The 26,849-nt window shown below is 37.0% G+C and overlaps 1 protein-coding gene across 2 annotated transcripts in view; it reads left to right on the plus strand.

The window, feature by feature from the left end:
• The window catches only part of NKAIN3 (sodium/potassium transporting ATPase interacting 3), a 652,954-nt gene that overhangs the window by 476,737 nt on the left and 149,368 nt on the right, over positions 1-26,849 (plus strand). For both annotated transcript variants that reach the window (XM_017507350.2, XM_017507352.2), the window contains exon 4: positions 667-864. In XM_017507350.2, coding sequence (XP_017362839.1) covers positions 667-864 — 198 coding nt within the window. The remainder of the gene's footprint in view (positions 1-666; positions 865-26,849) is intronic.

Here is a 26,849-nt window from a genome sequence, read left to right on the forward strand (position 1 = left end):
AAAAAAAAAAAAAAAAAGAATACACACGATTTCTTTTAAGGTACGCTCAGATAATTCATGATAATCTCCCCATCTCATGACCCTTAATTCAATCACATCTGCACAGTCCTTTTATTGCCCTGTAAGGTAAACTTCACAAGCTCCGGGGAATAGAAGCTAAGTACCATTGGTGGAGAAAATTATTCGGCCTGCTATAAATTAGGTTGATAATAAAAATACTTACATGAACATTCAAGAATATAATATGTAAAATTCACTTAGAACAACATCTACCATGCCATAAAGCATTCAACAATATATTGCCCATGTTAGTGATATTCATTATGATGTAGCAACAAGAAAATGCAGCCAAAAAGTTTCCAGGTAGAAATTATTTTTAAATAAAAGTATATGGAAGATCTCATCTCTGGATTTTGTTTAAGGTGTATTACCCTTAAAATGTTAATATTAATTGAAGGATTATATCTCCACCTTGAATAATCACAACCCAATAGTTTAGGCATATAATACATGCAGCCACTTAAGGCTTTGTCTTTTGTTACTTTTCATGTGAAATTGAAATCATTGTAGCAATTTCATCCACCCTGAATTCTTCCTAATGTCAAAGTCAAAGATGTGTTGTAATACAATTGTCTCATTTTGCTCTTTTGTCTCCTACCCACCTAGGACACCGATCTAATGACATTCAATATCTCTGTCCATCGGTCATGGTGGAGAGAACATGGGCCTGGCTGTGTCAGAAGAGTGCTGCCTCCCTCAGCCCATGGCATGATGGACGATTACACGTACGTCTCTGTCACAGGCTGCATCATTGACTTCCAGTACCTGGAGGTCATCCACAGTGCCGTCCAAATACTACTCTCTGTAAGTGTCAATTTTGTGTCATTTTCTGATCAGAACTCTTCTTTATTGGCGTTTTTTCCTCCACACCTCCCTGGTAGACAGTGCCACAGATAAACAAACAGAGAACATCTTTTCAACAACAGAAATAGCAGCAATTTTGGTACCACTAGTATACCTGATGGCAGGTTACACCTTTTTTCTCTTGATACCTAGACATTTTGTTTTTAGAAGGATTTCTTTTTCTTTCTTTTTTTTTTTAATTTATTTATTTTACTTTAGGTGCATACTATATCTGGCATTTCTCCCTATGTTATCCCTCCCCACCCCAACCCTCCCCACCCCCTGCTGTCTCTCCCCTACCCACCCCAACTGCCCCCAGTGTGTGATGCTCCTCTCTCTGAGTTCGCGTGTTCTCATTGTCAAACACCCACCTATGTGTGAGAACATACAGTGTTTGGCTTTCTGTTCTTGTGTCAGTTTGCTGAGAATGATGGTTTCCAGATTCATCCAAGTTCCTACAAAGGACACGAACTCATTGCTTTTTATGACTGGCTGCATAGTATTCCATGGTGTATATGTACCACATTTTCTTTGTCCAGTCTATCACTGATGGGCATTTGGGTTGGTTCCAGGTCTTTGCTATTGTACACAGGGCTGCAATGAACATACGTGTGCATGTGTCTTTATAGTAGAATGATTTGTAGTTCTTTGGGTATATACCCAGTAATGGGATTGCTGGGTCAAATGGAATTTCTATTTCTAGATCCTTGAGAAATCGCCACACTGTCTTCCACAATGGTTGAACTAATTTACACTCTCAGCAACTGTTAAGAGTGTTCCTATTTCTCCACATCCTCTCCAGCATCTGTTGTCTCCAGATTTTTTAATGATCGCCATTCTAATTGGCATGAGCTGATATCTCAGTGTGGGTTTGATTTGCATTTATCTAATGACCAGTGATGATGAGCATTTTTTTCATATGTTTGTTGACCTCATATATGTCTTCTTTTGAAAAGTGTCTATTCATATCCTTTGCCCACTTTTGAATGTGGTTGGTTGTTTTCTTTCTTGTATATCTGTTTTAGTTCTTTGTAGATTCTAAATATTAGTCCTTTGTCAAATGAGTAGATTGCAAAAATTTTTTCCTATTCTGTTGGTTGCCAATTTGTTCTAATGATTGTTTCTTTTGCTGTACAGAAGCTCTGTAGTTTAATTAGATCCCATTTGTCTATCATGGCTTTTATTGCCATTGCTTTTGGTGTTTTAGTCATGAAGTCCTTGCCTATGCCTATGTCTTTTAGAAGCATTTCTAACTTGAGATACAATTCACACCATTCAATGAAATTGTATCACCATTCACCAGAAGTGGTGCCTTTTCTCTTAGCTACCTCAGGCTCTTCTGCTAATGCCTTCTCCTACTAATGCACCTCAATTTCAGAAAAAGAAGGATGAGAGCCAATGGCTTATTCTGTCTAATAAACGTTACATTTCAAATATTTATTTCTTAAAAAATGAATCCCACCAGAGACTCTTTGCATTTTAGTGCCTAAAATCTGGCATTGGAATACAATTCTGTATACAGAAACAAGAAGGAAATGATGTAATTAGTCCACAGAAGGTTTGTGTGCCAGGGATTCCTTAAAAGTAATTTTCTTCCACTAGGCTGCCCCACTCACAGTTTGATCACAATAAGGAGTGGAATTAATTTAAGGATGTGTAGCATAATCAAGAATCTTCCTTTGAGACCTAAAAAGGACTTACCATGTAGTTTGAGTCAATATTCAATAAAGACATTCTCAAGCTGCTTTTTACATAAACCAGCTATCTCAGTTCTGTTCACTGGTTAGCTTAGTAGGAATAACAGACACAGACTCAATAGTAAATAAATAGATAACAGAAATATGAGTGATATGTCAATAAAGAAGGTAGCTTGGAATTGATTCTAGAAGAATCTTTGAAAAATCTTTGCTATCACTTACTGTATTGATTATCTACTGCTATATAACAAACCACTCCAAAATACAATTATATAAAACAATATTAATTTATTGCTTGGAGTTCTGTGCATTAGGAATTTGGGCACATCTTGGCCAGATAGTTCTTCTGTTTTATGTGGTATTAGATAAGGTCACTCAAAACTCCACACAGTATTGGCTAGGGTCACTGATGTGAGGCTGTCAATCTGCCGCTCTGCTAGGACTAGAATGTCCAAAGAGGCCTCACTCACATTTCTGGTGCTGACTGTTGACCCCATTCTCCTGCACATGCCCATGGCTTCTCCTTCTGCAAAAAAAAATATAGACAGTTTCTCAAGCAACAAGGTAGCTGAGTAATAAAAGGAGAAGCCACCACGAGAGCATTTATCAAGCTTCTACTCGAGTAACACTTGCTATTGTTTCATTGGCTACAGCAAATCTATGACCCAGCCTGTAGTCATTGTGAGAGGAGGCTATCAAAAGGTGAGAAGACAAGAAGGCGTGGCTCTTTTAGAGCCACCAATGTAGTAGTCTACCTCATTTACTCAATCTACTAGTTACTGTTCTTTAATTTGCATGTCTCATGTTTTAAAAAAATGTTTTAGAGCATGTTTGAAGTACAATCTTCTAGAAAGAATAAAGATCTGAATAAAACAAAAATCAAAGATCTTTTAGGGTTCTCGTTCAAAGAAAGACAAATTTGACACTAAACTCAAAAAACACGGATTGCACCTTGATGGCAAGGAATTTCCTTTCAGACATGTAATAAAAAATCTCATCATTCTAGGTTTCTACAATTATATTTACAGGTATAAATATATAGTCACTCATCAATATATGCTTATCAGTCATTCCTTATTCTCTGATCTTTAATGTAGCCATTACATATAAAATTGTGGCAAAATACATATGTTTAAATTTTTGTCGTGAAACGATGCAGGGGCAAATTTTCTTTTTAAAAATGTGTAGGCTGTTTTAAGTTATAAAATAACTCTGTTACTCTATGCTAGACACTAACAGTTTTTATTAGTCATCTTAAATAATGAAATATTTTTCTAAAATCTTTCATATGTGAACAGATTACTCTCCTTTAAAAAATATTGTAGCAAATTGCTAAACCATTTTGTGCAGTGATGGCATGGCCAGTCCTTTATAATACAGCAGAACACTGTGGAATCCAAAAGCCATTTCCCCGTAGTAACTCCAGTTCGAAGGAACAGCAACTATTTATTTGATAAGGAGCTGGACTGTCACATAAAAACATTCCCTAAAGGGCATTCTAAATAAATTGTAGGTGTTGCCACCTAAAAGCACTTGTCGCTTATAAATGAATTTATCCACATTTTAGTAAGCATTCAAAGCTACCACCCTGCACACATAGCTCTATACTGTTCAGCCTTTGAAAAAAAAGATTAGTTGCTGCTCCCTTACTTTTCTTGTGTAACACACCTGCAAGGCAAAATTTTTAATATTTTAGGCTTTCATATTAAAATATATCATGAAATTGTTTCACAACTATCCAATTATGTGTTAGTGGTGTCATTGATTTTTGAATGAATTTCTTCTATTTGTCACTTATTTTATGAGGTTACATTTACAATTATTAGAATTGTTGTTTTGTTGTTGTTCTTGTTTTGTTTTGTGTTTTGAGACAGTTTCGTTCTTGTTGCCCAGGCTGGAATGCAATGGCACGATTTTGGCTCATTGCAACCTCTGCCTCCCGGGTTCAAGTGATTCCCCTGCCTCAGCCTCCCGAATGGCTAGGACTACAGGCTCAGGCCACCATGTCCAGCTAATTTTTTGTATTTTTAATAGAGGAGGGGTTACACCATTTGGCCAGGCTGGTCTCAAACTCCTGACCCCGGCCTGCCAAAGTGCTGGGATTACAGGTGTGAGCCACTGCGCCCGGCCAGAATTGTGCTTTTTAAACATTTGATTTAGGAGAATCCTTCTTGTTGGCCAATATGTGCTGAAATGTTTACTTTCTTCCTCAAAATCAGGGGTGATGGTCACAATATTTAACATCTGGAGCGGTGTGGTCAACCAAGTAAATTGAGGGGTAACTTGGGGAAGGGGGGCAGGGGCTCGGTGTCTCTGCTGGAGGGGGTTACCCTTTAATTACTGGGAACATAGAAATGTCTAGAATAACCTAGGGAAGGGACCGACGAATGTGGCCAGGAAGGTGATTTTGGGGAGTGGCTTTCCACCGAATGAGAAGGAAGTATTTCAGTGTTTTGCCCACGGACACAGCTCCTCTGTGAGTGTGGCTTGAGCAAGGGCCCCGTGTGAGTGGAACTTGGAACTGGAAGAAAAATCACCTCGGTCATAAGCATTCCACAGACTGTGTATATGCTTAAGGGAATGAATACAATAACTGAACTCAGAAAGGTCAGGGTTCTCCTATGAGGCTGTCGCTCCAGGCTCAGGGATCATCCCTGCTCCCAACCGCCTGTGCCCGGGCGCAGAGGCCCCCAGCTCTCGCCAGCCCCTCCGTCCCTGCGCCACGGCGGGGGGACCTGGAGATGCCACCTGCTTCCTCCCTTCCCCAGGCGCTCAGGCTGAGGAGAGGGAAAGTGCTAGGCCCAGAAAAGGTTCTTGTTGCCCTAAAGTCACCAAATCCTAAAGCAGAGTTCCTGTGAATTGTCGGCAACACCAAGTTGAAGATCCGCGGGGAATCCATAGGAAGGTTGCGCACGGTACTGGAGGGAGCAGGAAAATGCAATCCATGCTGGAGGGGAGAAGTCAAAGACAAGCAGAATCCGGCGGAGGGGTGATGAGTGCCCCGCTCAGTGCCCACTGCCCGTCTCTGCTCATATGCTCAGCACTTCTTACCTGAAGCTGCCCAGTAACCTCCTAAATAATCTTCCCTACCGAGTTTTGCCCTACACCTCATGCATGCCTCCTCCCTGTAAGATGACCACAAAGCGCAAATCTAATCAGTCATGTTCCTTCCGCTCACCCTTCAGTGACACTCATCGCGTTCAGGGTGAAATCGGAATTCCCTACTGTGCAAGGGAGATCCTCACAACCCGCACCGGCCTGACTCCCACCCTCCCCTCCTGGCATCGTGCAAAAGAACCCTTTCCCGCGTCTTCCTCAGGCAGCGGCCTGCATGGAATGGTTTATCCCTCAAGTCCCTTCTCCCTCCTACTCCAGCTGGGCTCCTCATCCACCTGGCCCTTAGCAGACTTCTTTCCCAAAAACACCTCAGGATATGGTCATTTAATTTTTTTAAATAGTTAATACATTTAGTTGGTTTGAAAACATAAAAATGTACAATAAAACCTCTGCCCGGCATTTGGGCCCCATATGGCTGGTTCTCCCGTCTGCTTTCTGACAGGCACCCTGTTTTACTCTTTTTTGTGTGTGTGCCTATGAGTCCAAAATGCCTTTATGCAAATGTAAGAAAATGTGACTATATATTCTTATCTGCTCCCACACAAGCTAGCATATGATATGCACTCTTCTGAGCCTTTCCTTTTATTATTATTTATTTTGTAGCTATTTCCATATCAGCACTCAATGTATCGTTGTTTCTTTAATACTCTCCTATTACATATATTGATGGACATTTGCACTGTTAACTCTGTGCAAATATGAAAATAACTTCAGATGTATATATAACCTATGTATATATGTGTATATATAATATAGCTAGTATAATATATAGACAGTATGTGTTACATATTATAATCATATAACTATTATACACTGTATTATACTAAAAACCTGTGTGTGTGTGTTTCTCTGTGTGTGTGTGTGTGTGTGTGTGTGTGTGTGTGTGTGTGTGTTACTGAGAGCATTTCCTGGTCCTTACTCACTCAGGCTGTACCGCTGCCCTGACACCTGAGTGCACAATAATCATCGAGTTTCTGTTCTATCTACTGGAAGAAAAGCTCTTTGCAGGATAGAATTGTGTTCTTTTTTCACTTGTTCATGTCTGTGGTTTCAGTAGGTAGCACAATGATGGCACATAAATATTTCTTGAATGAATAAATGATCAACAAACAAGATACTGCAAAGTCTGAAATGGGTGAACACAAAAGGAACCTACTGAAAAAAACCAGCAGGGATGAATGCGTGGAGAAGATGTAGGAGCCAGAGTGAAGCTGTGCTTCATCTGGGAAGTTAAGAAAATGTCAGTAAAATGTTCTGTGCAGTGCATAGCACAGAAGCACTCAATAAATACTAGTTTTGTATTGCTATTACTAATGTTATTATTACATTGCTCTGTGCTTATCCTTATCCTAATTAGACTGGTCCTTCTTTTGAAGGCCAAAGTGTTCCATTCTGGTGGCACTCCATCTACAGAATTCTCAGTTCTTTAATTCCACACCTGACACCCGTTCCCTGCATGAGTACATAATTCCTGGGATTTTCATAGGACACAGCAATCATAAATCCCTATTAGGAGAGCTGAACTTATACTTAATATGTATGTATTTTCCTCAATCTGGTTTCCCAGAATTCTTTTCTATCTATGCCCCACAATATTTGGTGGGCTGAATATATTCTCATATTTTTGTGAAAAAAAATCTCAGAATTATCACAAAGGAATAAAGTGGAACAAAGATTTCAGTAGCCTGCCAGTAGCTAGTAGTATGCTCCTAAAAGCTGCACTTTATCCCATATCCCTATTACCTAGGGCTGTACTGAGCTCACAGCAGCCACTCTTTCGTAGTTACTGAGTAAATTGTTACATATATTTTCTGGATTTTAGATACAGAACTCCAAAGTATGTAATTTTTTAAATTGAAAATAATTTAATGAGGCTATGTCTTGATTTTATTTTATACCATTTGATAAAAAACTATCCAGAAAACATGACGTCAAATTATTTCTGATGCAGACGCTATTTGTTTGGATTGGTGAGGATACCTAGCTACAGGAAAAGGGATAGTCAATCTGCTCCAAGGTGGCAACTCTTTGAGTTTGTTCTTCCACATGTTCTTCATTTCAAGAGTTATTTTAACAAGTTTAGACTGAATTAGTTGTTTTGCTTCCAGTAAGGGGGGTTTCAAAACAATTTCTGATGAAAATTAAAAACTAGGTCTAGTTAAATTTTGAGCACTATAGTTTAGATATTTTTAAATCAACATTCTTACTCTGAGACTTTAATACTACAGATTTAAAGAGAACACACACACACACACACACACACACACACACAAGTATAGCATTTCCTTTTTCTGCTAGAGAATATGAATAAAATATTTCTGCTTGAAAGAATCTCTATTACCAATTAATGTCATTCTACAGTGCTGTATTTTACTCATTTAGCACCCGAACATCTGAAACATGAAAGCTTACAAAACTGAAATTAAAAAGCAACTTTAGTATTTGTATCACATGTGGCAAGGAGAGGGTCATTATTCATAATACACGATGAGTTCATTTAAATTAGTACTAAAACAACGAAAATTTAGTAATTAATTCAATGAACAATATGAACATATGTGTTCACACAAGGAAAGAACATACAAATTGTAAACAATGTGGCATAAAATATAATTATTGATAGTAACCTGATGCATGCGAGTTAACTTTGAAAAATCACTTTCACTAATTTAGCAATTTTTAAAGATAATATTACATAGACTTGTAATTCACTTATTGGTAGAGGTAGTTTTAGCCTCAAAGACTATTAAAATGCCCATACCTTTTGGTCCTGTAATCCCACTCAATGGACTTTCTTCTAAGAAAATGATTCAACAGAAGAAAACGACTACCTCCATTATATTTATTTCAATGTTATTTATAATAGCAAATCTGGATATGCATAAATATATTCAATTAAAGACATGGCATAACAATTTATAGTACACAAACTTGATGAATAGAAAGCAATAACTATATAAACTTTTAAGACCATATATAAAACATGAAAAGGTTTTTTATGATTCAAGTAGGTAATCCAGGCAGAAAGTTTAGATACAAAAAGATGCAGAATGCCTTCCCAAAAAAATGTTTTTGCACATTGTATGATATTTTAAATAACACAGTTTAATTATCATATTTGTAGATTTGGTTTGTATAGAATAGCAGAAGAGATATTATAGTTGCTTTATCAACCAATCCTAAATCTCATAATATTTATTTGATCATTTAGAGGCACTCATAAATCTTAGTGACTACAAAATATTTCATTTCAGTGGACTGCCCAGTTCTGGGGTTAATAAGTCAATAATAACAATATGCAATTTAAGGCCCTTTTTAATTTTCAGTGTTAGTTATTTACTGGCAAACATGGATTCATATGCTCATGTTGATTAGTAGACACATACACACACACACATAATGGAGCTTACTTTTATAACTAGAGAAAAATCCTAATCTGTAAACTTGGAAAAGATTTTTAAAACTCACCTTATTGATTTCTCTTTGCAGCTAATTTTACACATATATGGTCTTGAATCCTCATTGTCAATATCTTCTCCCTCATATCTAATGGGTGACAGATCTCATTCTTTAACATCTTTGGTGGTGGCCACCATGGTCGGAGCTAGGGTCCTATGAGAATTGGTTTTCCATCATCCCTATGTCTTTTGTATTATATCTCTCTGTTCACGTCAACATTCATCACTGTCCTCTGCCCTTCATATCAGACACATTCAGCTTAAAGATAAATTAAAACTCAACAGAGAAGCGAAAAAAGTGACATTAGACCACAAGGTGTCCTGTTGAATCTCTGTTCCCCAAAGGTTGCATAGCTATCTATTCATCTGTTTATGGAGTAAATTGCACAGTGACAGAGCAGACAATACTATTGCTGCTTCAGCAACATGCTCACAAAGTGTAAGATTGTAAGTCAAAACATAAGTGAAACTGAAATTTTGAAATACGTCCCAATTACATTTAATTGTACCTCTCCAAAAGTGTAAATATAGTTAAAAGTATTTTTTAATTTTTTTGTTAACATATGCATTTATTTATTCAGTATGATCTTGGAGCTTCTCTCTATGCTTTTCAAATATGAACTCACTTAATTCTCAAAATGACCCATGAGGGTGGTGTTAGTAGTCATTTTACAGGTGTGAAAGCTGAGATATATGGAGAAGTTAAAAAATGTGCCCAAGGTCCTACAGCTTGTGAGTGAAGGTGGACCTCGAACCCAGGCAGACAATTTCTCACCAGGTGAGAAAAGAGAACTTCTCCTTGCACCACCTTGCAGAGTTCAGGGGTAAACTTTGTCAGACTTGTAAAGCTATGAAAAGCTCCTGTTGGACTGATGGGATTTAATTGCAGCTCCACTATTAGAAAGTAAAAATGAAAGTATGATTATGTCTGCTAGTTAAAAGATTTGCAAATAGTTAAAAATGTTTCCTTTCACTCTTGAAAGCATCTCTCAACAGAACAGCCTTTCTGGTTGTTGTTGTTTTTAATGGATTATTTCAACATTTATCAAATGCTAAATATAATAGACTCTTTTTTTTTCTTCCTCTTCTTTGTTTGCCTGCTAGGACTTTCCGGGGGCTGGTAAGAGGAAAGAAATTATGACCAACCTCTCCTGTCCCAAATGCCTCCCAGAACTACCCTTTTCCCAGAAAAATATATTTTTATATAAAATGGATAGCTTCTGCCCATACCAAATTTTGAGCTGTTTCTATGAGCTAGATAGAACTATGAAAGATTTAGGTTGAGTTGCTACCCATACACCACCTCTGGTCTCTGTACTCTGCTCCATCCTCAGAAAAATAAAGCAACAGTTTATCTGAAGTTATACTCACCCAAGGAATCATTTATTGAATCATCACAATATTGAGAGGAGTTTATGGCTGTGTGAGAAGAATTTCAATGCCAAAAACATTCAAAGGGCTTTGGCACAAACATTTGTGTTCAGAAGCCAGGGTACACCTGGTCAAATTGTTTGGCTTTGGAACTGTCCATTCAGTGAGCTGTGATTTTAAGTCATTTCTTTCTCTGTATTCGTGTCTATGCAGTACACTCTCTTGGTGAAATGTGCATACATTATTTTCAGACTTATGGAAATATAATTAACATACCATGCAATTCATCATTTTAAAGTGTAAATTTAATAGTTTTCATTCTATTCACTGATATGTGCAACCATCACCATGGTCAATTTTAAGACGTAGTCATCATCTTGGAAAGAAAGCACCACCCCTTAACTACCACAACCTATGCCTTCTTCCTCCCCAGCTCTAAGCAACTACTGCTCTAATTTCTGTCTCTATAGACTTACCTGCACTGGATAGGTCATATAAATGAAACCACATAATGTGGCCTTTTGAGTTTGACTTCTTTTACTTAGCACATATTTTTAAGAAGATTCATCCATGTAGCATGTATCAGAACTTCCTTTTTTATGGCTGAATAATATTCTATCATATGTTTACTTTTAATATCTGTGCCTGTCACAGACGTATGTACAATATTTAGCAGAATTTTCAGAACTAAAATTTAAATTTAGATAGCCTTCACCTTCCCATTGATAAATTCTAAGAGGAATTTAGGCAACCCACTGTATATTTGATTTATGTAATATCAGATGTCCATCTTCTGGAAACATCTGGGTTATAGATAGCAACTGACAGCCCTTACACAGATATCTGGTTTTATATAAATCTAACATTATGGTTATCTATCATTTGTCCACAGCATCTGTGGCTTTTAACAGTTTAAAGCATATGAACATTTAGAGCTTATATTCCTCTTATACCATAACATTCTTCATAACAGTATGCATATGATTAGTTTTTTTTTCTGTATGTCAATCAGTTACCCCAGTCACAAATTCCATGCCATCGCTAAACAACAGAATTCAGTCTCTTGAGCCCTGATGCTCGTGATTACCCCAGACAGACATGTTTGTGGGTCTTCATAAATTATTACCACTATACTAGTTTCAAATAATGTCCTACACATTGATTATTAAAGACAAATGTGCATTATGACATTTGGTGGACTTAAATATTGTTTCATCACAGAAATGAAAAACTTAATTAGAAATCATATCTAACACAAAAGCCATTAATATAGAAAATCTGAGATCTTTTTAATAATTAAGACAAACATTGTGACTGAGGGCTTATGGAAATATTAAAGGCAAGAAACCTCATTTTATTGGTGTTTTACTTAGGATAATTTAATGTTATTCAGATGTTGGCAGATGTTTAACCATTAGCCTTAGATTCAAGTAACTATTAGGTTGACAAAAGTAGCTTTTCATAATAACAAGAGTTCATTCAAATACATTTCCATTTTCTTGAAATTACCAAATTTTGCATAAATTTCATTAAGAAAATTTTATATCACTTTTCATATTTTTTCTAAATGAAAACAGGCTGTTTCATTCATTCAGAGAAACATACTCAGAAGCCCCTACTCTGTAAAAGCACTGTGCTGAGAGCTTGGGGATGCAAGGATGGAGATCAACTGAAAAAGATTGAACTGACATGGTCCTACCTGCTGTACCTTCCATTCTACTAGGGGAGATGAGGCCAGCAATCAAAGTGCCAAAACTTAGGATAGAAAATAGAGTTCTAAACTTAGTTTCCCAGTGCCATGAGAATTCATAGAAGGAAATAGTGTCCAGGAAAGTTGTGATATTTAACGTCCACCTAAGGGGTTTACTTTTGGATGGGAAGAAAGGAAAAGGAATTCTATACAGAAGAAACAGCATTAGCAAAGAATTAAAAATACGAAATCAGGGGAATAAGGAGTGCAGTGCATTTTGGCTTAAGCAAAGGGTTTATGCACAGAAGTAGTGGCTTAAAGCTGGAAAGAAAGGTTGAGGATAATCATGAAGGGGCTTGCATGTCAAGTTAAGGCTTTGGGCCTTTGCAATAAGTCAAATAAAGAGCTATGTTTTCGTTTGTAAACAGGTAAGTGACATATACAGAATCCTGAAGGAAGGAGGCTATTCTGAACGGCATGTGCAGGGTGGATCAGATATGCAGAAACAGAGTATCCTAGAAATACCTGTCCCAGAAATTGAACCTCAAGAAGGGCTTCACAGTGACATAAGTTTGACTAGCATCATGTTATATCACTTTTTGGAGATTCACTATGTGAATTAACATATTAAAATTCCTGAGAAATCCTGCTGTTAACAAACAAACAAACAAAAAAAAAAGCTCATGGAAAACAAAGAGTGAGAGACTCTGCCAGGTTTAAAGGAAACCAAGGAAACATGACAACTAATAAAATTTGCAATCCTAGACCAAAAATTGGACATTAACGAGACAACTGTTGAAAGTTGTGTAAGGTCTGTGGATTAGGTAACAGTATTGTGCCAATGTTAATTTCCTGTTTTTTATAATTATACTGTGGCTATATAAGATGCCAACGTTTGAAGAATATGGGTGAAAGATATACAAAAATTTGTTGTATTATTTTTTCAAATTTTTGGTACATCTGAAATTACTTCAAAATTGAACTTTAAAAATATTTTTATAATTAAAAGCATAACTGCATTTCTAAACAGTCATCTAAAAGAAACATTTTTGGAAATACTGGAAAAGTTTAAGGAAAAGTTATGAGGTATCAATGGTAATATAAATCAAAGGATAGATCCAAAAACATTACTGAGACTTGTCCCCTGATGGCGAGAGGAGTGAAGGACACACAATGTTCAGCCTGCACTCCCATGAAAGGCAGAGGAATCCACAGAGCAGCTGGGCAAAACAGCTGGGTTGACAGAGTGGACACATGATGAATCTTGACACCATTCTTGCTCTTAACATATTTTAGGTACATATATATTTTTTAAACCTCATTACCTACTTGAGATAATGAAATCCCCTCTCTTGCTCTTTCAGTCAGAATAGTCCTCATTGCAATGACTGACTGGGAAAGGAAACTTAGAGACAGAATTATCCAAAAGAATTCACAAGAATCGCAATATGAATTATTGAGAACACGATTTATTTCGTATCTCCGCATTATTCAGAAGTAAACAGTAAACTTGGGATTCTTCACTTAGTATATGGGCCCTGGAGATTCTCAAATCACAAATGGTTCCTCAAACCCTAACACTCTGGTGTTATCATCAAAGACATAGTTAATCACATTCTTCTTTCTATAGCCTATAAAATAATAAAAACACAAAGTAATTTTTTAATTACATTCTCTTTACCGTAAAAGATAATAACCACATCAAAATTATTGTCTGAATTTTAGTTTTTGATATAAATGGATTTTTGGTGAAAACTTATTCAATATGAAACCTTACTAATTTAATTATATAGCACCTTCAGGGATAGGTTGTTCTGGAGCTCTAAATAGAGGATTTGTCTTGAGTGTTAAAACTTACTAAATTTTAACATTATTTAATTTAGTAGTGGTAGAAACCAATTGAATGCTCTTCATCAATGGAGTAATAGGATTAGCAATGTGCCTAAGGAAGATGAATTTTGTAGAAGGTGCAGACTTGAGTTCAGGGAAGATTTAGAGACAGAACAGCCCTGCAGATAGGCGAAGGGTTATCAAGGCCTGAGATAGAATAGCATGAGGAATGTGGAACTAGAGAGACTTATGGGATGGAGATCAAATCAAAAGAATATGGTCATTAACTGGATAAGAGCAATGGGAAGAAAAATCCCAAAGATAATACTCAGTTTTTGAGCCTGGGTGATGACGGAGATTGCAGTAATGCTGCAGAAAGAGGGAAATAATGATTAGAAAGTCATTGGGAGGTAAACTTTAGTCATTTCATTTAACCTATCACATAATAAAAAATAATAAAATAGTTTAATTCTAATTTAAGGAGGAGAGTCAAAGAATTAATCCTGGCAATCAGGAACCTTAACCAATGCTGGGATACAGGAAGCCTCTGCACCTGTCGGCAAGGTGGGGACTTGACTCTGAATGGGTAATGTCAGGTATTGCTTAGCACTTTACATCTACTGCATCCTACTCTTGCTTACTTTTGATTTATTTTTCCTATTTCTTCTCGTAGATTTGTCCTAGAAGATTTTTTTTTAATTTTTCTTTTTTTTTTTTTTTAACTCAAAGGCCCTTGGCACTTTGCCTTGGACATAATAGGCTCACAATGTATATTGCATAATTACTACCGTATGAGACATTTATGCATAGGGAGGCAAAACTAAGTGAACTAATTGTAGAGACTCAAAGTCACATGGAAGAAGGAAAACTGTGCTGCGAAGGAATGACAGTGTGTGTTATGTGCTCTGTAATTTACTTTAAATAATGTTCTGTGTATGTATACTGGGTTTACTGCATATCCTGGGGAGGTGGGAGAGGGCAGGCGTTGATCCCTCGGGCTCAGTTCACATTTACAGTATCTGAATCAGAAGGGCAGTTCACAGTTGAAAGACTCTAAACTGAAGCCCACATGCCATAGGCAGCTTCTAAAAGATTTTAGCATCTACTTCCTGATCAACATCAAGAAGTGTTTACTTAGTACACTGAGTATTAGAAACTATGTTATCTTTGTGAAATGAATGGATCTGAAGTTATATAAATTGACTGGACATATTCTTCAGGCATTCCTAGCTACTTTGCATGCACAGAGCATCTGATGGCAGTGAACTGCTGGCCCTATGCTTTGTTCACATATTTGAGGACTTCATTGCCTGACTCCAACTCAAAGTATGCCTGCATCTTCTCCTGGAATATTGTCAGTAGCAGCTTTTCATATTGCTCAAAAGAACATAGAGCTAGGACATTATCAAGCTTGCAGACTAGGTTTTGTGACTGTTTTTATGCTGTTTGCTAATGAACATCAGTATGTGTAAGGCAGAGTTTATACTCAGACTTGCTTGATTTCTGGTAGCTAGGTTGTGGGAGAGGAAAAATTTGGCCCTTGACCTTCTCTAAATATCTACTCTCAATAAAAGACATTATGATTGTAAATAATCAAATTAGTTTAGTCAATATTTATCAGAGTTTCCCAGGCAGACTTCTCTTAGGAAGTAGCATTGCTAGGCATCGTAGTTCACGCCTGTAATCCCAGCACTTTGGTTGACCGAGGTGGGTAGATCACCTAAGGTCAGGAGTTCAAGACCAACTTGGCCAACGTGGTGAAACCCCATCTCTACTAAAAATATAAAAATTAGCTGGGTGTGGTGGTGGGTACCTGTAATCCCAGTTACTCAGGAGGCTGAGGCAGGAAAATAGCTTGAACCTGGGAGGCAGAGGGTGCAGTGGACCAAGATCATGCCATTGCACTCCAGGCTGGCTGACAAGAGCAAAATTCTGTCAAAAGAAAAAAAAAAAAGGAGCATTTGAGCTGAGAAACAAATGAAGTCCTTTAAAGGCTGGTGCTAAGAATATTCCAAGGGAAACAAAGATTCACATGGGTAGAGCTTAACAAATAAAGAGTGACTAAAGATGAAATTAGAGAAGTAAGTAGAGGTTAAAGAAGATGTGACATACAATTTAGTTTAAGACATTGGGATGGTGTCACCATATTTCAACCAGAAGAATGGCGTGACCTGCATTTGGGAAAGCAACTCTGGAACTACTCAAGAGAATGGATTGGAGAGAACAAGGCTGTCACAGTAGACCATGTGACTGAAGATGGTAGCTTGGCTTTGGGTGGTACCAGTAGAAATACAAATACCTAGACAACCGTTCTTGCGGGAAGAGAGGAAGTGGTATGTTAGGAAAAGGAAAAAAGAGGATGAGGCTTAGGTTTGGATTTGAGCCATGAGGTAGATGATACTGCTGCTTACTGAGATGACAAGAGTTCAGAGATTTTGTTCCACTGGTAGCTTCTATCTCTTTTCAACTTGAATAAAATGTACAGAACAAACATAGATTTTGTTAAATATTTTCAGTAATTAGAGAAATATTTCTAGTTCTATCAAAAAACTTACATAGCCTAAAAGAAGCATCCTCTAGAAGCAGGAGGTATGCCTTCTCAGATTGGGAAACCTGGCTACTCTAGTGATTCATAATTGATTGTCATTTCATAATGGCTTAAAGCAATTAGTGTGGTATCAGCATTTACATTTGACTAAAAATAAAATTGCTAACAAGAAAGCTATGGGGAAGTGGTATTCTTTATTTAAATTGATTAATGTAAACAGCTCTTTCATTTAAAATTGATTTATATAAATTCAAGAAAATATTTGCAATGCACAATTACTACTTAGTAGCAAAGACAATCAGGAAGTCCCACAGACAATAAAACATGAACAATTAAAATCTTCAGGATACACAAAACTTTTCATTAATGAGCTAAACTAATCCAAATAAACAGGGAATTGTGTTGTAAGGCTTGTCTGTAATAGATTTTAAAGCCAATGATTATAAGAAGATTCATAGCTACCATAAAAGTTAAAGAAAGAGGAAAGAAATATGAAAAGTGGCTCAACAGTCAAAGACAGGTTTATTTGGGAGAACAAACCTGAGAAGGGCTTCTGGCCAATTTCAGTCAGGAAAATTCTCTCTTAGAGACTAAGAGCATTTAGGGGTTCAGGGCAAGAAAACATATCATAGGCTTGGAATGTTTCTGTGTGGAGAAGTTTATTGTGGGGTGGTAATGTCTCTGGCCAAAGAGAAGGTTATCTTGGGGCTGACATCTCTCCTATTGGGAAGGTTATCTCTAGAGGCTGGTATGTCTCTGGTTAGGGAGGGGTTTATCTTAGGGTTGGAATGTTTTTGGTCACAGATGTCATTTGTGGTTTATAGTTATGCTGATGCCCTTTGGGTTGGATTTAGGCGGTTTTTGATCAAGGGGAACTTTAAAATGGCAGTGCTTGTCCAAGATGGCAACGCCCCTGCTCCATCAGCTAACCTTTACTGAACATATGCTATGTGCCTTGTATCTTTCTTTGGAATACTATTTTTCAGAATCTTCTTGAGAATAGTGTGAGGTAGACTTTATTATTTCTATATATGAAAAAACTGGGTCATAAAAAAAATAAGTATTTTGTTCAAGGTCCTGTGGTCAGTGTTGGGAAGAGGGCATTAATCTTGGTTCTGATGTATCTCAAAACTGCTATACTTACTGAGGATGCTTTTTCAGTACATAGAATGAAAAGCAATATACAAATAAGTGTATTTTTGAGACAGAGTCTTACTTCGTTACCCAGGCTGGAGTGCAGTGGCATGGTCAGAGTAACTACAGCCTTGAATTCCTGGGCTCAAGCAATCCTCCTGCCTTACCTTCCTAGAGAGCTAGAACTGTAACTGTGTGCCAATAAACCTGGCCAATACTTATATTTTTTTGTAGATACAGGGTCTCACTACGTTGCCCAGCCTTGAAGTTTGTGTATTTTTAAATATATGCCTTGGAAAGATATTAGAGTTGTAAAGACTCAATTGGCAAATTTTGTCTGACAATGTTATACAAGTCAAAATCCTCAAATCATGAGATTTATGTGTCCTACAGGTACTGAACAAAGAAAACAAAGCTATTCTCATTCTCATTAATGGAATTAATTATCAGAAGGAAAATCTAATTATCAGATAACTTTTTTAGGTGAGGCTTTGGAAGATTTTTCTATGCTTACATGAGAATATGAAATTATGTCATGCTCAGGTACTGGATGAAAAATAAATAGGGAAATCAGAGCATGAGTGTACAATTCACAAAAAGATTTCATTTTCTTATTCTGGAACCCCTTCTCAAACTGCTAGTACTTCCTTCAGCCCCTCTAACTTTCAGATTAATGGAAAGGCCCTGCCTAAGCAGAATTTACCTGCCCCTAATCTAGAAGTGTGCTCTCATTTTGATTCTTTCTTTCTTTCTTGAGCAGATGTGGTAAATTCAGTTTTGATCTTCTTTGCTGACTATTGAGTCAGAATTTATATTTGTATAGGAGCTACGCTGTAAGAAAAGATGAGTCAACAAAAATCTAATACCTTTTATATAAGAAGTTAATTATATTAACTTAATCTCAAAATCTGTCTTGATGATGCAGATGATTCTATTAGATTTAATTGAATAAAATAATGCTTTAAAGCATATTCAAGTAAATATGTATCAGATATAAATTGTAAATATATAACTGTCTCTATGTGTGTATGCATATATAATTACCATAAATGAAATTTTTTCATCTATTAAACAGTATTTTATATTACACTTCAGTACAAGACTTCCTATAAGATTAGTGTTAACATTCAACTAATATTCCATTATAATTTTTAAAATATACTTGAAAAACACAAAATTTGATCAAATCAATTCAGAGTATTTATGAATTGTTTTGATACTACTTTGCAAGTTACTTGAATCTTTCTTGCTTGCTGTATTTCCAATGCAGTCATCAACATCAAGCAATGATTGACTTACTTTTGGCCTAGCACTAAACCAGGTAGGTCTATGTTGACATAGACCTATGCCGATGATTATTGGTTATTAGAATAACACAGAAGAAAAAAAAATTATCTGACAACTATTATACACAGGCATTTTTTCTAAGTGCTTTATTAACCATTTGATGTTCCTAGCAATGTTACTATTAACCCTATTTCCACAAATAAGAAAACTAAGGCAAGAAAATACTATTCGGCTTGCCCAGTGTCACACACCTAACAAGTGGCAGAACTGAGATCTGAAACCAGGTACTCTGACTCCTCCAGGTGTCTGCTAAACACCCCCTCTGTATTTTGATATTCTGATAAAGATTACCTTCAGAATTGGCTTCCAATAAGGAAGGAAGGAGAAAATCCAGTAAAGGGTAGATTATTGAGCAAATTATCCACTAGGAGTTACAGGGCTCGATTCCCTGGGGATTTCCCCACTCAATTCAGAGTATGTTCTATACAGCTCAGAAATTCCTCACTGAGGAGCAAAGAAGCTGGGGTATTTACTTGTTCACCAAATCCCATCCCTATTTAGTTGAGGGCTTTCTAAAAACATTAAACCTTTGACATTCCAGGACGCCCTGCTTTGGGCTTGAGTGGGCTCCCCTGGGGACAGAAAAAGCCCCCCGCCCCAGCAAGCATCACAGTAGCCAGAATGTAGGAAAACTCTCCATTATAGCTTAAGGTTAACTTGCAGCTTGGCCACAAGAATAGGGAGCAAGGAATCCAGTAAGGAGCAGTTGACATCTATTGTCTTTGCCTGCCAATTTCCATTCCCTTAACTTTTTATAATAGTACCTCAATTGCCTTTTAGTTAACTCTCTCCCTCTGCATGGTGAAGGTGGGTTCTTATTAGAGTGGGGCTGACCCCACTATCCTCCAGCCTCTGGAGAATATACAGTGGACATGAGACTCAGGAATTGTCAGTCTGCATATTTCTTGCTTTGGATCTAATAGTTGGTTTAGGGATAGTCATGTGAGATAAACTGGTCCCTGCATCTCAACTCAATGACTCTCAACTATTGAAGATAAATTCTCCCATCTAAGGCTGCTGAATTAGGAGGACATACACCTGAAGAGGCTGGTAACCACCTCATGGAGAGCACCTACAAGAGACCAAAGCAGGGCTGTAAAAAAGAGAGACACACACAGATAGAGACAGGCAGGCAGAGGATCCAGTTATGTCCAACCTAGCTCTACCCTTGGACTTTTCAATTACATGAGTCAATAAACTCTCTCACACTCTTTTATTTTTCTTAAATCAGTTTGAGGAGAGTTTCTCTTATCAGTACTATTTCTTTATCAAAATGTTTTTACTGTCTGCATAGTCTCTTAACTTGTGAGTATTTTTCAGTTACTTAGAAGCTTAGAATTCTTAATCGACATGGACTTTGAAGTCCTCTGGACCAATCCTTTACAATGTAGGAACATCATCTACAGCTGTGCTGGCCAATGTCACAGCCACCATAGAGAGAAGGCATGTGGCAGGTCCAACTGAGAGTGCTTTAAGTAGAGAATACCCACTGCATTTGGAAAACCTCATACAAAAAAAAAAGATAAAATATCACACAGAATTGTTCTATATTGATTATATATCTTAAAATAAAAGTCTTTTGGATATATTGAGTTAAATCAAATATATTATTAAAATTAATTTCACCTGTTTCTTTAAATGTATTAATGTTGCTACTAGACAATTTAAAATCATATATACAACTCACATTATATTTCTATTAGACAGTGCTAGTCCCTGACAAAGGGTGATGCAGCCTCTGCTTGAAAATGCAGCTAATTACCCCTCTGGGCAGCCACATCCATCATTGGACTGCTCCAAGTGTAAAAATGATTTTGTGTCTCTTCATTCGAAATCCATCACTTTGGAACTTCCATCTACTGGCACTCATTCTGCCTCCTGTGTATCATGGAGTATCTACTACTCATACATATTCAGCTATTTTTACTTCTTACTGGAAGATTGCCACCTAACCTGTCTCTCTCAGTCTTATGAAATAGGCCATCACAGATAGTTTTGACTCCTGCTCTGCTGGCAGGATCCCCTATTTACATTAACAACAGTTGCAGGTTTGTTAGCCACAATCTTTCTGTGCTTAATGATAAACTAGCCTTCGTCTTCTTGTGAAGCTACAGACAAGGTAGAGGCTTCTGCTTGAGACTCAGGAAGTTCGCTTGGCCCCAAGAGTCTGACTGGGAGAGATGCAGAAGTTAAGAACATTCATCAGGGATGTCGGCCCTTGCTCTGAGTTCTATCACTGGGAAATGAATGTGGACTTTGGGATGAGAAAAGTATAGTTGTCAACAGGAAATAGCAGCTCTGAATTTCTTCTCAGCAGACTACAGTCTATTCCAATGTAACATTAAGACAGACTGGGGCTGACAAAGGGTGAAATGGTTTTCATGTCACTAGTGTCTTTAGTGAAACACCCAAGAAATTTAATTTCCTTCTTAAATTTAACAATCCAAGCAAGTAAGGTGGAATGCAGCAGATCGCTATTTAAATATTTCATGAAGATTTCAAGTTTTAGCTCTTGATGCCTGTTTTCACGATTAAACAAAATTAAAGTCTTTTGAGAAAAAAAAGCCATGGTTTCAAATAGTGTTGCTGTGATTATAATATATTCAAAGTATTTTCATTGCAATGTTGTGGACATCCATGAAAAATTATGCCTTTTTAATTGAGTTTCTTTTATTTCAGGCAATTGGCACTCTTGAAAATAAAAACCCATCTGTCCAAAACCAAGTATTTTTTCATTTCTTGTCATTTCAGCTTAAATTGGATCACTAATGTCTGAAATCTACATTTTAGTGTAGTGATCAAACAAAAGATTTTCTGGACTAGGGAAAACTTTTTATTGCAAAGAAAGTTCTTAATGAAAAAGGTAAATAAGACAAGTTCAAATGTTTATACCAGGCACTAGTTAGAGCATCTAGGATTTGTGGATAAAATAATATGCCCCAATTATCTGGATATGTAATTTACGAAGTAATAAATCGTGTTCTGATGAATCTAATTCAAAATACCAGTACATGCTGAGACACTCCAGAACCCATTCAAACGCCCCCTCCCCAATTGTCTTTTTTCAATTAGTATCAACAGCCACAAATTGAAGTTGTCTGTATAATGCCCCAAACATTTAGTTAACTCAGTTCATTCAACCCAGTTGATTCAATATGCAAAAAATTCATCAATGAATTGACAAGCTAATTTTACCAAAATCATTGATCACAGAGTCATAGCCTAAGAAGGTTTGACAGAGACACTCTGAGAAGCCAGGGCTCTCCTCCCATCTCGCTATTCCTTCAACAAGTATTTTGCTTCTTCCTTCCACTTACGATAAACTTCAGCATCTTATGATGCCTCTCTTTCCCTAATTCAATAAGCCTCTATGTCATTAAGCCCAAAGTTTCTAAAGTCTCATCTCTAGACCATTCCTGAACAATTAAAAGAGTATAGGTAATTCCTCCAAGCAGTTTGGAGATTCAACAATCCTCTGAAAAGATTCTGAATTTATACCTTTTTATCTTCTACTCTAGAATATGTAGACACTGTGGTCCCCAGTTAACTTTCTCTATTGGTGGATGGACCCAAAGGTGACTCGATAATCTTCCCTTATACTACTCATGCCCTTACATAATAACCTCCTCTTGAGTGTGAGTAGCATCTGGAATTTGCTTCTAACTAATAGAATATGACAAAGATGACATATCCATCCCACGATTCAGTATGTTATATGGCAAAAGTGCTAGGATGTTACTCCCGTAATTATTTTACATTACATAAGACTGGGAGGAGCCTGCACATCTAGCAGAAGAGAAATGAGGGGGCCCAAGCAATATCCCTGGCTCATTGGGTGACTGTGTATCAAGGCAAGAAAGCTCTGGAGAGCATGGAAGATCCAGGGATAATCTATAAATTGCCTGAGTTTTTAGTGTGCTTTATGGCCATCACACAGGTTATGAGGATAGGAGATTTACTGGGTTTAGGTGTGTCTTAGTCAGTTCAGGCTGCTGTAATAGAATACTATAGACTAAGTAGTTTAAACAACAAACTGTATTTCTCACAGTTCCAGATGCTAGGAAATCTAAGATCAAAGTACCAGCAGATTCAGCATCTGATGGGGGCCTATTTCCTAAATTGCAGATGAGTGTCTTCTCATTCCACCATCACATAGTGGAGACAGAGAGAAACAAATCTCTCATGTCTCTTCTTATAAGGGCACTTATTAATAACATTTATAAGGGATCCACGGATACCACCACATTGACAGTTAGGACTTTAAACAATAAATTTGGAGGGAACACAAACATGCAGTCCATAGCAAGGTGTTTGAGCAAACCTCTAACCAATCATTGACCAGCCACTAAGTTATGCAGACACATAGGTGACCTCCAAGAGCCCAGGATAAAAATAAAACAAAATAAAAGCAGAATTTAAAAAGAAATAAGCAGAGAATTCAGGGACCACAAGCCAAGATTAAACCTAAACAAGTTATTTTAACACAAAACAAAGTAGCAAGAACAACTCACAGGAGGCAGGGGTAGGGGTACAGAAGGCAGAATCCAAAGTTGTGGTATATTATCTAAAATACTCAGTTTTTAACAACAACAAAAACTGAGGCATGCAAAGAAACAGGAAACTGTGACTCAAACTCCAGAGGGAGAAAAAAATAACAAATAGATACTGTCTCTAATTGGTCTTGTATACTGTATTTATCAGACAAAGACTTCCAAGTACTAATTATTCAAATGTCCAAAATTAAAGAATCATGTTTAAACAATAGAAGTGGTTTGGCATAGTTGCTCACACCTATAATCCCAGCACTTTGGGAGGCCAAGGTGGGAGGATCACTTGAGCCCAGGAGTTCAAGACTGAACAGGGCAACATAGCAAGATCCCATCTCCACAAAAAATAAATGAATAAATTCATAATGAAAGAAAAATATAATGACAATGACTCAACAATGAAAAACCCCAATGAAGAATGGGAGTTTTTAGTGGATATGCTAGAATTGAAAGTTACAATAAACTGAAAAGAAAAATTCACTAAATAGTTTCAGTAATAGATTTGAAATGGCACAATCATTACAGTTGAAAAACAGAAATTATTCAATCTAATAAAAAAATAACAAAGAACAAATAACAGAGCCTCAGCGATATGGGGAAAATATGAAACATAACAACATAAATGTAATTGAAGTGTCAGAAAGAGAGGTGAGAGAGAGAGAGGAAGTAACAAAAAAATGTTTTTGAAGAACAAATGACCCATAGCTTATCACGTGTATGATAAAAAATGGCCTAAGATTCAAGAAACTTGACAAACCTCAAGTAGGATAAACACAAGGAGTTTCACACTTAGATTCACCTTAGTCAAAATGTTAAAAATCAAGGAGAAAGTCTTGTTTATTTTTTATTTTTATGGGAACATAGTAGGTATGTATGTTTATTGGGTATAGGAGATACTTTGATACAGGCATACAATGCATAATAAGCACATCAGAGTCATTGGGATAGCCATCGCCTCGTATATTTATACTTTCTTTGTGTTACAAATAATCCACTTTTATTATTTTTGTTATTTTAAAATGTAGAGTGAATTATTGTTTACTGTAGCCACCGTGCTGTGCTATCAGATACTAGATTTAGATTTTATTTATCCTGTCTAACTATATTGTTGTACTCATTAAACATCTCTACTATCCCCCAACTATTATCCTCACCCTCTGATAACCATTATTCTACTTTCTCTCTCTTCGTAAATTCAATTGTTTTAAATTTTACCACCCGCAAATAAGTGAGAATGTGCAAAGTTTGTCTTCCTGTGTGCCTGGCTTGTTTCACTTAACTATGATTTCAGGTTTTATCCATGTTGCTGCAAATGACAGGATCTCAAATGACTTTTTATGGCTGAATAGTACTCCATTGTGCATATATACCACATTTTCTTTATCCATTTATCTGTTGATGGACACTTTTGTTGATCCTGTATCTTGGCTATTGTGATTAGTGCTGCAGTAAACACAAGAGTGTAAATATCTTTTGATAGTCTTTTGAGAAACCTCCAAACTCTTCTCCATAGTGTTTGTACTAATTTACATTCTCACCAAAAGTGTATAAGGGTTCCCTTTTCTCTACATTCTTGCCAGCATTTGTTGCCTTCCTTTTGGATAAAAGCTATTTTAACTGGGGTGAAATAATATCTCATTGAAGTTTTGATTTGTATTTCTCTGATGTTCAGAGATGTTGAGCAGCTCTTTATATATCTGTTTGCTATTTGTAGGTCTTCATTTGAGAAATGTCTATTCATATCTGTTGCCTATTTTTTTCTTTTTTTAAACAGAGCCCTGCTCTGTTGCCCAAGCTGGAGTGCAGTGGCTCAATCTCTGCTCACTGCAACCTCTACCTCCGGGTTCAAGCAATTCTTCTCCTTCAACTTCCCAAGTAGCTGGGAATACAGGTGCATGCCATCGGGCCTGGCTAATTTTTGTATTTTTAGCGAAGACAGGGTTTCACCATATTGGCCAGGCTGGTCTCGAACTACTGATCTCATGATCCACCTGCCGTGGCCTCCCAAAGTGCTTGGGATTAGAGGCATGAGCATCTGGTATTTTTGCCTATTTTAAATTGGATTATTAGATTTTTGCCTATATAGTTGTCTGAGCTGCTTGTTTATTCTGGCTATTAATCTCCTGTCAGATAGATAGTTTGCCAATATTTTCTCCCCTTCTGAGGATTGTCTCTTTGCTGGTTGTTTCCTTTGCTGTGCAGAAGCTTTTTAACTTGATGTGATCCCATTTGTCCACTTTTGCTTTAATTGCCTGCGCTTATGGAGTATTACTCAAGAAACCTTGGCCCAGTCTAATGTCTTGGAGAGTTTCCCCAATGCTTTCTTTCAGTAGCTTGATGGTTTGAGATCTTATACTTAAGTTTTCAAATTCACTTTGATCTGATGTTTGTTTGTGGAGAGACATTGGAGTCTTGTTTCATTCTTCTGTATATGGGTTTTCAGTTTTCCCAGCACCATTTATTGAAGAGACTGTCCTTTCCTCAATTTCTGTTCTTGGTACCTTTGTCAAAAATGAGTTCACTGTAGGTGTATTGATTTAATTCTGGGTTCTCTATTCCGTTCCATTGATCTATGTATCTGTTTTTATGCCACTACCATGTTGTTTTGGTTACTGTAGCTCTGCAATATAATTTGAAATCAGGTAATGTGATTCCTCCAGTTTTGTTATTTTTCCTCAGGGTAGCTGATATGGTTTGGCTGTGTCCCCACCCAAATCTCATCTTGAATTGTAATTCCATAATTCCCATGTGCAGTGGGAGGGACCTGGTGGAAGGTAATTGAATCATGGAGGCAAGTCTTTCCTGTGTTGTTATCATGATAGTGAATAAGTCTCACAAGATCTGGTGGCTTTCTAAACACATCACAAAAATAATAAAATTACAGGCCAATATCTCTTGTGAACATAGCTATGTGATTCTTTTTTCAGACACTGACAATCCAAATCCAGCAACACATGAAAAGTTTTATTTTCAAATGAAAACCACAATGAAATAGTCACTTCACACCTACTAATTTAGCTATGATTTAGAAAGACAGACAGTTATAAATGTGGGTGAAGATGTAGAGAAATTAAAATCCTCATCCACTTCTGGTTTGAAGTGTAACATGATGCAGCTGCTTTGAAAAACAGTCTGAGGCCGGGCGCGGTGGCTCAAGCCTGTAATCCCAGCACTTTGGGAGGCCGAGGCGGGTGGATCACGAGGTCA

The sequence above is a fragment of the Cebus imitator genome, unplaced genomic scaffold (genome assembly GCF_001604975.1).
Source record: "Cebus imitator isolate Cc_AM_T3 unplaced genomic scaffold, Cebus_imitator-1.0 Scaffold373, whole genome shotgun sequence".
Lineage (NCBI taxonomy): Eukaryota > Metazoa > Chordata > Mammalia > Primates > Cebidae > Cebus > Cebus imitator.